The sequence below is a fragment of the Haemaphysalis longicornis genome, unplaced genomic scaffold (genome assembly GCF_048455015.1).
Source record: "Haemaphysalis longicornis isolate Haplotype H1 unplaced genomic scaffold, Haemaphysalis longicornis Haplotype H1 scaffold_13, whole genome shotgun sequence".
NCBI classification, from domain to species: Eukaryota; Metazoa; Arthropoda; class Arachnida; order Ixodida; family Ixodidae; genus Haemaphysalis; species Haemaphysalis longicornis.
In genome coordinates this window covers 71,191,386-71,203,732 of record NW_027526233.1, presented here as the reverse complement: position 1 = coordinate 71,203,732, position 12,347 = coordinate 71,191,386, and the positions used below count along the sequence as shown (strand labels likewise).

Sequence of the window (12,347 nt, the reverse complement as noted above, 5' to 3'; positions counted from 1 at the left end):
GACTTGAGGATTCGAATTAATGACGCCAGTCGATGGAATTCAACTGTTTCCACCAAACCCAGTGCACTTCATTGCGAAAGCAACGTTGCTAGAAACAGGAAACAAGGATTTTCCAAGACAGCAGCGCGGCAGTTCCAGACCGCGCCCGAACTTCGGGCCAACCGTAATTGACACAAGTCTCCCGCAGCCAGCCTGCTCCTCTTCGGTGCCCTTCCTCCCACAAAGATGCGCGTATACTAAATTATCCGTTGCACAACTCCCAACGCGATGCGCAGTCTGTCTCACGCCGTGCGCGCGCAAACACGCACTCCTCGAAGCCAAACGGTCCAGGCGGTTACGCATACACTGTTTTCCGGTGTCGAGAAAGAAGTAGGGCTACACTTCGCGAAGGCCGCCGGCGCACGAGTGTCCACCCGAGGCGCGTTCGTGTTTCGACAGTGTTGACACGCAAGGATCGAGCGACTGGCACCCGCGAGCACAAGAGCGACTACTGATACACACACGGGCTGCTGCGAGAAGGGGGTGTAAGGGCAACCCAGTTCCTTCGCCGTGTGCTCTGATTTGCAGCTGGCGCTTGCAGCAGCAGCAGCAGCGGGCACCCTTTCCCCGACGACGTTTCGCTTTCGGGAGCCGAGCGGCATCGGGCCAAGGCGGCAGGCACCGGTTTCACTTGCTAGCGGGCCGCCGAACAGCGCACTCGCCGCCGAGTCCCTCCGTCTGAGCGCCGTCCAAGAGGAGGACGGACAGCAGCACGCGCCCCAACGCGTGCGCCTCCGTGTGTGTGTGTGCCGTGAGTGTGCGTGAGGCCGGATTATTCGCAACTCGACGCCGCCATGGCCTGGATTACGGCCCTCTTCGCCCCGTGCCAGTACCTGCTCCTGCTCGCGCTCCTGGTCTGCGTAGCGGCGCCAAGGAACACGGGTGAGTTGTCGCATGATGTGGACCGAACCGCCGGTCTGTGCTCCCTGCTGGAGCCCGGCTTGCTATGCGGCCCGTCTGATTCGGAGTGTGCCACTTACAAGCGGATCCACCCATCCTCGTGTGTCTGTGTGCATACCGTGAAGAGCACGGTCCCGACGTTCCGACAATGAGTTTTGCTTTTGCGTTACTGGACGGTCCAGCGACTGATTCTGTGCTGATGATTCCGTCTACTCAAAAATTTTATGGCTTCTTTCCATGTTGCTTGATTCCATCCAGAGACAGAAGGTTAAATGACATCATTTACAGCACTTTTTCCGACCTTTCTACGTTTTAGAAACCTTTACTGCCTACGTTCGGCAACGCTGGAATGCCCAAGATGCGGTTCGCCGCCAAAAGACACTTCGTTAGCAACAGTGTCACAATGCTGCGAGAAACTTCGTTCTCTCAAGTTTCTCTCGCTGGCTTTTCAGGGCCGAGTTTAACTTTCGACGTGTGCTTACCGCCTGGTCCAGTTTCGGCACGCAGTCCCTGCGTGCAGCCATCCAGATCGAGTCGGCAGGCGGTCTTCATTAGAATGTCGTTATGATGACCACACTCCAGTCTGCAGTCCCCCTTCGCTTAGATCTCGTTAGAGCAGCCACTGGTCAATGGGAGCCGCAGTTCGTGGAGTCCTAAATTAAGAACCTTGTCGCGCGCAAGCAACTCACGTCCGCTCAACTGCGCTGAAGGCGCGCGAGGCATCGATTGCGACATAATCCTGTTCGATGCAACTCGAACGCGCTCCTACTGCTTCACGGCTAGTCGAACGGGAATAACCTTTTCTCCATTCGCGTGGGCAACGTATAAATGTCACAACCCGGTTGCAGCATAGGTGCAAGTGCTACATGTTTGCGGGGCTCTTTTTTCGTGTCCGACTAATTTGTCTTCTGTGGTGTGTGCTTACACACACTTGGCTGTTGCCATTGCGTACAGAAGATTCGTACCAGGCTACGGCGAACGGAGACCTACGGGCTCGTTCACACATTACAGGATGGTTCGTAATTTCACGTTCTCAGAAGTCATCGCATAAGAATTTGCGTACATCAGCAGATCTTTTCTTTTGAGCGAAACTTTAGGGTCCTCAGTGATGCCGTTGTACACCAATACGTACTGCAGGAAAGCCAACTTTCTCTGACGATGATAATGAATGATCTTGGGTGAAGTTAAAGAAAAAAAAAACGCTCAGTGACCGGAATCGGAACTGGGTTCCTCGCGCTATGAAGCCGGCGTCTATCCCATTGCGTATTATCGACATGGTCGAAGCGAATGCCAGGCAGCAGATACTGATTCGCGCCGTACACCCGAAACCCCAACGTTTGTCCTACAAAGTGCACACCCGAGAGTTGTTGTGGGTGCGTATACCTTCAGAGTAGCACATACTCGCGGTGTGGGATTGGCCAACCAGACAATCCATCACGAGAAAGCTTCGTGTGCAACCATCGGCATCGTTGCATAAAGGGGTCCGTGGTTTCTTTTCGGCTTGCAGCATAAAGTTTTCTGCTTGCCTTGCTCTACCACAGGCTTCTTTCTCTCTGTTGGGAAACATGGTCTTCAGATGCGTACCTTGAAAGTATGGCTCTCTTCTAGTCGGAGTACTCCTCTGATTCCTCCTCGTACTCCTTATCGCCTTCGCGCATTCGTGATTCTGTTGATTCCTATAGCTGCGCCGTCTCTTCAAGAGTACTCGCAAATGAAGACGGCAGCAAGTGCAAAACCATACACAGTGTGCTCAGTTTTGTCTTCTCTTTCACTTGATCAGCTTGCGTCGCAATAAAAAGACTACCAATTTGAACATTCGCACAATGCATTAAGTTTTTTTACATATTCTTTGCTCTCCGCGTGTTTCTACATACGTCTCGTTCCAAGTGGCTGTCCTCGTTTAGATATCTATTCTATGTTTCGAAGCACTTCGTCTGCATGCAGGAGAACATGCTTCAGCGATATTTCACCCACAAAGAACGTAGTCCTTTGGTAAGGGTTCCGCTGCCTGTTCAGAGGTACCGGTCTGGTACCTCTGAGTACCCATCCGGTACCATAGAACTGCTGTTCGCCGTATATGTCATTCACTCCGACAACTCGCGGAAACCGCCATAGGGAACGCAGCTTCTATCGTTTGGTTCACGGGCGCCGTCACTGGCTGCTCTCCGGTTTCCACGCGGGTCACCAAGTTGGAAACCATACACTGTTGAGCTGTGGAGACGCGGTACCAACGCAAACACGGGAACCACCGTTTCGCGTTTCCGCTATACAGCGCTGGCTTTGTCGGTTCGTGCGCTCGTCAGCTGTGCGGTGTCGGAGCAGCGCTCTTCTTAGTAAGGTCCGACTCTGGTAAGGTTAAGACGTGCGGAAAAGAGGTGCCTGTCCGCTCATCCAAGCGAACACTGAATATAAAGGCACGCTCGTGTGCCTTGAGCGCCAAATGAATAAGCTAGGTGTCTGTTCATTAGCGGTTCGGGTTCGACTGCTTTAGAAAAAGTTCGTGCAAAAAAAAAACGATATCTGATTAGACGTGACCAGCAGCTCATGGAGGTTTGGGGGAATTCAGGTAACCTACTTGCATTATCTAAATTTACAATAAGAATGCACCGTAAATCTTTAGGGCCTGGTTCTTCAGCTTTCTTACACTTTATTCGGTTTGGAATTTCCAAAAAAAAACCACAAAAATTTTAAAACTTGTCTACTATTGCGTAAACATTATTACGCTGCTTCACCGCTTCATGAACGTGACGATTTCTTAGCGGCATTTAAGAAAAGGGCGCACTCAGACAGTGTCATTTTTTGTTGTTAAAACTTATCTCGGCAGCGCACGGACTAGGTGGACTTTTCCAATTTCGTCACTTCATTTTCACTGTTTTTATTCTTTACTTTTCCTAAGTTTTTTGTGAAACGGTTTCTGTTTGGCTATCAATAGCAAAATCAGAGGACTGTTTTTTTTTTTTGTTTAGCTTCAATTTATTCCTTTTTTTTCTTATAATGATCCCCAGTTCCCTCCTTATAGGAATAAATGGGTTAGCTTTGCCAATTACCCCTTTTTCGTGCACACTTCATGACACTGTTCTCTCCGGGGAACAGAGGAAAAAAAAGTTATTCCTAAAAAGTTTATATTTAAGCAGAGTTTGCATTCACATCCGGAAGAAGCCACCGATTTGTTAATTTTGCCGGTACCTGGTCTAGGCGCTTACTCTCGTGTACGAGAAACAACGGAGCATGTTTCTCAACAAGAAATGCACGCCATCACCAGCCAAGGTCGTTAGCACCATATTTTGCAAAAAACACATACCTATAGATTTTCTCTTTTTTACGCACACAGTGTCTGAGTGAAATCCTTGTCAGAGCGTGATCGTCTTGCATAGCATGTACATCGGTCACATTGCGTATATTTCCCAATGTGGCGCTGTATGTATTTCCTAATTAGGCTCATTTTGCTATTTATGGCGTTCGTGATGTAACGTAGTTTACCGTTTTGCACATTGTGATTCGTGATTTCCCGTCCCGCTTTGACCACGCGTTGTGGTCTGCAGTATGTAATAAATAAATAAATAAATAAATAAATAAATAAATAAATAAATAAATAAATAAATAAAGCTGCCCCCTCCTTTCGCAGCTGCCCTTCTAGCCACCATAGCTGCACGATACCTTGTGGAACCGTGTGCTCTATGGGGGACAGTGTTTTAGGCCCACGTTTTACGACTCCACCGCTTTCTTACGAGTGGCAGGGCGGTCGCATAAGATGAAGGTCTTTAAAAGTACAAAGGGTCTTATAGACTTGGCAGTCGTAACTGTTTTATGTTGTGCAATTAAGATGAGAGACTTCGAAAACCGAGCAAACTATCGCATGTATTCATATATCGAACGCTGTCTTCTCCATCTATTGAATGCACAAATTGCTTCAAGCAAAATAAGCTGGGCGTTTACATACTTAGCTCACACGATGAATTGATCGAACTAGCTCGTGAGCTTGCCTGTCGGCACAACCCTCAATGAGCCTCAAAAGTGCGCTACGAGATCGCATTATCTGGTACCTATAAAAAGTTTCTCGCCTTTATAAAATCACTAAAAACTCTAATCTGCTGTGTTTGTAATAGTGACACATTATTTCATCGACGCGAAGCAAATTGCTCCTTGTCTTCACTGACCTCTCGTTAATGGAGCCGTCATTAGGCAGGGAAAAGGGGGTTGAGCTTCTCCAAGCCACGTTCTGTCATGTAGGCGCGAGAGAAATTGCGCGTTCATGGCGGGTGAGTAAAGCACGTTCTGAACCTCCTCCTCCTCCGGCCTTGATGTCAAGGACAGTGCTCCATCTTTGGCATCGCCCTATTTGTAATCCCCTTACCCCTCTTCCTGGGGTAAAAATTCCCCATTAGCATTTTCTTGCGTAACACATCGGAATAGTGGACGTTCCTTGCTTTGACTCAGGGCGGTTGACACGGCACCTGCTGATTTATCAGGAGGGAAGTTTATTTTACGTTCTTTATAAGACAAGAAGGGGCGAAATAAAAAACTTCTGTGGACAGCTCGGCGATCTCTCGCGCGGTACGCATGTATGGACAGCAAATGGCACGTAGCAATATACAACCCTCATTATTCGCATATAATCAATACAATGAAATTTCAATACAAATACAGAAAAAGGGGTACTGGTACAGCAAATATAATTCAATAACAGAAAAATGGAAAGTGCAAGTTTATAGCGAAATGGTGTTCATACATGCACGGAACTAACTTCGGGTAAAATAAAACAAAATAGCATCGTCGTGTTTACGCCATGAAGAAGCGTTTTCTGAATTGCGAACGTATTGCGCTTCTGGCCTCTTTGAGGGCAGCGTTTTGTAGGCGAACTATGACACCGACCTTTTGAGATGACAGTTTGTGGTAGCGAATTGCTGGAGGAGCACCGTCTTCATAGCTGAAAGGCCTTCATATCACCTACTTTAAACGTTTTGTTTCGTTCTTGACGTGTATCACTCGTCCGAGTGCGACGTCGTTTTCTGAGGCTTTCTCGCTCCCTAAAGGGCGTCGCATAAGCAACCACCCCTCTAACGTGAAATTGTAACGGCGGGACAAACAATTGAATATTAAAATTATACGATTGGTAGAACAAGTAGTCTTAGGTGAATGAGTAAATTTACGTTCACTAGAACGTGAAAACGTAACGGCGGGAGAAACAGTTGTGATTGATTCATTGATTGTGGGGTTTAACGCGCCGACGCAACGCAGACGATGAGGGGCACCGTAGTGAAGGCCTCCGGATTAATTTTGACCACCTGGGTGTCTTTAACATGCGCCGAAATCTCGTACACACGGGCATTTTTGCTTTTCGCCTCCATCAGAAAAGCGGCCGCCGCGGCCGGGAATCGAACCCGCGACCTCGTGCTCAGCAGCGCAACGCCTTAGCCACTGAGGGAGAAACATTTGTATGGTAAATTTTCAAATTGTACAACTGCTGGAGTAAATTCTCTTAGTTGAATTAGACAGCGAATGCACTCCACCACAAAGCGATTGCTCGGCGTTGCCAAATACCGAACTTCCCGCCGTTAAGGACCCCCGTCGAAGCCCCAGGAATCGCCGATCCCTGCTTAGGAAGCAGAAACATAAACAGGCGGAAGCGTCCAGGTTAGCGTGCTACGTTGTACACCGAAATCGAAATCACGATTGACCGCCTTTTTGAAAGCACGCCCAGTGAACGCACCGAAACGGCTGCAGGGTATCGCTGGGAGCACGCAGGCATGCAGAACTGGATACGGAGGAGGTTAACAGGGGACCCCCATTGAGCTACTGTCTGGGAAAGCTGTTTCGGGCCAGCGGCAATCACGCGGGAGGTAGCTAATTGACCCCCTTTTGACAGCACCATCTTTCCAGCCTACGCATACGCTTGAACCCCGGAAGCAAATATATGCCCTGAATATACAGTAGAATCTCGATAAACGGAAATCGCTTAAACAGAATTGCCGCTGGAACGGAACAGTATAATGTAAATTGGTTGGTTTTGTGTTCAGATAACGTAAAAAAAACTCTCGGTAATCGGAACTAAAATTTCTGCGTCACCGTGTAAACGGAACCAGAAATGGAACTTCTTGCGTAAACCATTGGCATGAGAATCAGCTTTTTACTGTTCCGGCTGTTTCGTTTTTGCATTTTTTTCTTCCTCTACGTCTTTTTTTAGCCTCGTTGCCCTCGTAAGCCTCCTCTCGTTAGGGGTCAGGCGTGTTAGCACCACAAAGGCAACATCGCAGTTCTTGTTCCAGTCGTTCGGTCTCGATTCAAGACGCCGAGGTTACAGGGCTCAGCTTCTGCCGCCTCGTTCGTGTCATCGTAGTGCTATTAGCGCTTCGTCACTGTCTCCGAAATCCGGTGGCTCGTAAACACTCGAGAAGTTTAGGCCTCTACCCTCCGTGAAGATGCAGTTGCAATGACTCAAACAAAAATAATTGGTGCATCTTGTGCACAGCCACTCATTGTTGCCAAATCAACTGTGTGAATACTGTACCTAAACCACTTGTAGATTTCTTTCTTCCAGAAACACTATCACCTGCATTTACCTTCTAGTCCTCAGAGTTTTATGAAATGCTATTAACAGAGCATACGCACATAAATGTCCACTTTCACAGTACATGGAACTCCTGTTTAATGGAACAAATTTTTTCGGTCCCTTGACGCTCCGTTTGTTACGAGTCTACTGTATACGACGCAGAAAGTTCATAGTTTCAAAACAGTTGAGCATAGTCAAATCATTGTCAGTGTTCTCCAAGTGTCTGCACACAGTAGTCCGGAACTCCTTGCCTGCTATGTGTGAATACACTATATGTAGGGTTGTTCGTTTTCGGTTAAACCCCGATTTTACCCTCTGTTACACCCCGAACATCATTCAGGAAAATCGGGTAAAACCCGGTTCGTCCCCGAATTGACCTGTTCAAAGTAGCGATCTGCACAATCATGGGCTGTCGGTTGGCCGTTCTCAAAAAGTACTTTCTGGGACCAAGCCCCACAACACAGCTTCTGAACTCATTGAGTATTGGAATCACTCTACCGCTCGCTATATCCAGGCTGGAAAATGCTGCATTGACATTGCTGTGCCTAGCTAATGAAAGCTGTACTGTCAAAAGAACTTTCACCCATCTGAAATACTTTCAACGGTTGGATAGGTCTCCGATGGAGACCGACATGTTGTGCATGCAGATGATAATGTACGTAAACGAGAATGTGTAAAAAAAATCAATGACCAGCTTTCTGTGAATAAAAAGTTTCATTTCGTACAAGTTATCAGTGGTCTTTACTGTCATCATTACTAATCTATTTGCAAAGAAACGCCAAATTTCGGAGAGTATTTGCTAGAACACGCGGATATCCCCCGAACACCAGCTTGAAACAAACAGCAATTTTTAAGGCATTACAGTTGAGAAGCCGGTGATGCATATTGATTTAATAAACTTCGTGTATTACTCAGTGCATCTGTAGTTCTAACCAAAAAAAAACGAATTTCGGCATGGTTTTAAAAAACGATTTCTCCCTGATTATCATTTTAAAAATTGCACGCCATTTCCACAACCCGATTTTCAGAAAAATATAAAACCCCAAAACGAACAACCATAACCACATACGCGAAGTGAAACCACGTGAACTGAAACTGGGAGTGCACGGAAAATTTCGATGAATTACCCTGAGTTTGAAACAGCCGGGCTCCGTTCGATAACAATTGAGCGAACAAGATACCAACATATTAACCGCATGCGCGATAAAGTATGCCCCATGTACTGCTCAAGTACGGCACATGCAATGGGCAGTTCGACATAGGAGCCCACAGAAGTGGGTGCTCCTTTCTGCACTACAAAACACGGTGTGCAGCTACCGCTACCTGCACACAGACACACCCATACCCCGAGAACGTCAACAATACCTACAAAGGCCTCTAGTTTCCGACGCTACGGCGGCGCCTATTCACGTATCCAACGTCGGCGTTCCGATTCGGATTGCACGCAAACTTTTCTGCGCGGATGGGCAATTTTGTTCGAGTCAACCGTGGCAGGTGCTTCATGCATAATAAGAACAGCTGTTCCCCTTTCAAATATACGTCATCCATTCAGGACCAATGGACCAGTTCGAATATAACCGGCCCGAGCAACGCCTGCGTGAGCCAAACCGAGAGATGTCTTTCCCGTGTGAATTCCGCCTTGGCAGTCGGCTTACGCGCGAGTTATCAGAAGTACTTGGATGGCGTCTTCGAGTTACCCACTCCTATCATCATTTCCCGCCATTTTCCTCGAACGATAAGTAACGCGCAGCGCTCGGACAACAGAGCGCGTCAATAGTCTAAAATCGAACGCACGTGATTTGAGAATCCGATTCCAGCGGTGCCGTAGCTTCCAAAACGCGCCTACGTGCACCCGCGTGCGAGCGGCAGGAAGGCAAAGACTTCTACTTCAAACGGCCTGCCTCTCACTTTCCTTCTCAGTGAAATCCAAACCAAGACGAATCGAATCCAATATGTTACGCGAGTCGTCGCAGCTGGAGAAACTGAGCGTGGCCGGGGGGCGACTTGTTATGCGACGCACGGAAGTGGGCTGCGGCAGCCCGGAAACGGGACGGAAGACATGGGCGAAGGACGCCGCCACCGCCGCACGGGTCGCGCGCTGGCTGTCCTGCTTTTTTTTAATCAGCGACGCCTCGAATAAAATGGCCGCGCACACCGCCGCACCCACCGTCTTGTACCGGCCATATGGCATACTTCACGGCCTATTTCAACCGCTCACTATGGCAGTTTTTGTGGCGTAAGCCACACTGGCCGGGGTTGAGCAGTTTCACGTGTACCTTGAAGGGCCGTGCTGCGCAAGCGCGACGAGCATTGGATTGGGTTGGATAGGGTTGCATTGGATTAAATTGGATTTTTTTGGATTTCATCCAGTCTAATTGGAGTACTGGTGTGTAGAGAATTGGCTCTGGACATTCTCCAGTCTGCGCATTCCAGAGGAGTGGCGTCATAGCCGCGGCACACGCACTGGCGCCGGCGCGTGCCCACCTGTGCGCCTCCGTTGCGCAGTAGCCACGTCTGACGCTGCACCGGGGCCGCTTGATAGCCGTTTCGCGTGGCTCCTCGAGAGCCGTGCTGCGCATGCGCGAGGAGCAGTGACTGGACTGGACTGAACCGGACTGGACTGAATTGGATTGGATTATATTGGATTGGATTGGATTGGATTGGATTGAATTGGAATGCAAATCGTTTTAGCAGCAGTAAGCATGATAATCAGCTAATCCTAGACAACCACGCAACCTAAGAATAACCAGCTCAACCTTAGCTCACGCTACGTATATCCTGGCATAGCCGAGCTAAGCCACTGCTAATTTTTTTAACAGGGAAGCTGTTTAGCAATTCGTTAATTTCCGCGTTTAACAAAACTCAGTATGACAGTATAGAAAAAGAAGACCACCTGCAGGACTCGAACGCTGGTAGATCTTCAGAGCTGGAGTCAGTCGTCGTACCTACCCGACTACGACGGGGAGTTGGTAGCCGAGAGTCAAAGGGCTTACTCACTCGGCTGTGACTGTGCGGAGGAGAATCACGCCACCTGCGCGACATAGAACACGTGACAGGGTACCCGTTGCACTTGCGGGCGCCTTGTTTAAGTGTGCGTGGTCCGTTCATTCGTTCTGCGTCTTCGATTTGCTTCTTCTTCGCCGTTATAGCAAAAAAGATGGAGTCATGAGGTCGTTGCGGCAATGAAGACGGAGCAAATCGGCTGCAGTCGTGGACCTATACCCTCGTGATAGTCGTGAATTCTGCGTACAGCATCGCTATCTTCAGGTCTTGCGCATTACTGTGAACTCCCTTCATTTTTATTTAAAGGGACAATGGACAGAAAATACAAGTTTTGGATCGCCAAAAGCACGGCTCAGGCTGGATGACAATGACATAATCTTTGTCGCAAACTTAAAAAAAAAATTAACGTGGTAATAAAAATGTATGACGCAGCGGTAGTACCCGATCCACTTCCCTCAGGCGTCTCTATGACGTCACAGAATGGTGTATGTGCGATTCGCGGTGGCCTACCTAAGCCACCACAAAGAAACATGTTTTATGGTTGTACCATGATATGTCACTCCTGAACGTATTACGTCTGTGGGGCGGGAAATTTGAATGTTTTTCAACATTTCTCGCGTTTTCTTTTTGTGTGTGTTTGAAAGAATTGACTTTGAAAGAATTGACTTTCGTAGAGCGAGTTACGAAGGCTGGACCTTTGCAGCTGAGCAAAGATGTATTTTGTCTTCATGGTCCCTTCAAGCCGAAAGCCTTCGGTGACTCTTCAAACCCTAAAACTGACCGCCGTCGCTATCGCCGTCAGTGCGAACAGGAATGCCACGAACATGGACGCCGCTGTGAAAAGAAAATGAACAAATGGAAACACGTTTGAGCCCGTGTAGGATTTGAACCCGAGTATCTGGAGAAAGATTCCATTGCGTTAGTACAGCGCTAACTCGGTATACTTCCAGAGGGGAAACAATTAAAAAGTTAGCAGTGGCTTAGCTCGGCTATGCCTGGATATAGGTTTCGCGAGCTCAGGTTCAGCCGGTTATTTTTAGGTTTCCTGGTTGTCTAGAATTAGCTGATTATCAGGATTAGTGCTGCTAAAACGATTTCCAATCCGATTCAATGCAATCCAGTGCAGTCCAATTCATTCCAGTCCAGTCACTGCTCGTCTCGCATGCGCAGCACGGCTTTCCAGGATCCACGCGAAACGGCTATTAAGCGGCTCCGCGCAGCGTCAGACTTGGCTACTGCGCAATGGAGGCTCATAGCTGGGCAAGCACCGGCACCAGCGCGTCTGCCGCGGCTATGACATCACTTCTCTGGAATGCGCAGATGGGCGAATGTGCAGACCCAATTCTTTACACACCCATACTCTAATTAGATTGTAATGGGAATCCAATCCAATACAATCCAAGTTAATCCAATCCGATCCAATTCAAATCCAATCCAATCCAATGTTCCTCGCGCTTGCGCTGCACGGCCCTTCAAGGTCCACGCGAAACTGCTCAACCTCGGCCAGTGTAGCTGACGCTACAAAATTAGCTCGATGCGTGCCCCGTAAACTGGTGAACGTGATGGCACGTGAGTAGGACCCCTGGCCGCTGGGAATGAAAGCTCGGACTGAGGGAAGCTGCGTGTGCATTGCACCGTGCGTTCCCGTCCAGGTAATTCGTGCCAAAAGACGCAGAAACGGAAGGGGAGGAGGAGGCGCAAACATGATGCCGTATCGGCGAATTCCTTCACATCCGCTATGCTTTCGCCTCCAGTGCACGTAAGCACACTTCAGTTCCCAGTGAAGCTTTCTTTTTTCTAAACGGCGGGGGGGTGGGGGGGGGGGGGGGTGGAGGTGTCATTTAATTTTTTACAC

The 12,347-nt window shown here is 48.5% G+C and overlaps 1 protein-coding gene across 1 annotated transcript in view; it reads left to right on the top strand.

Annotated features, from left to right (window-relative positions):
* Positions 1–625: 625 nt before the first annotated feature.
* The window catches only part of Cda5 (Chitin deacetylase-like 5), a 241,003-nt gene continuing 229,281 nt past the window's right edge, over positions 626–12,347 (top strand). Inside the window, exon 1 of the mRNA XM_077694840.1 lies at positions 626–921. Within this exon, the coding sequence (XP_077550966.1) occupies positions 834–921 (88 nt within the window). The 5' untranslated portion in view covers positions 626–833. The remainder of the gene's footprint in view (positions 922–12,347) is intronic.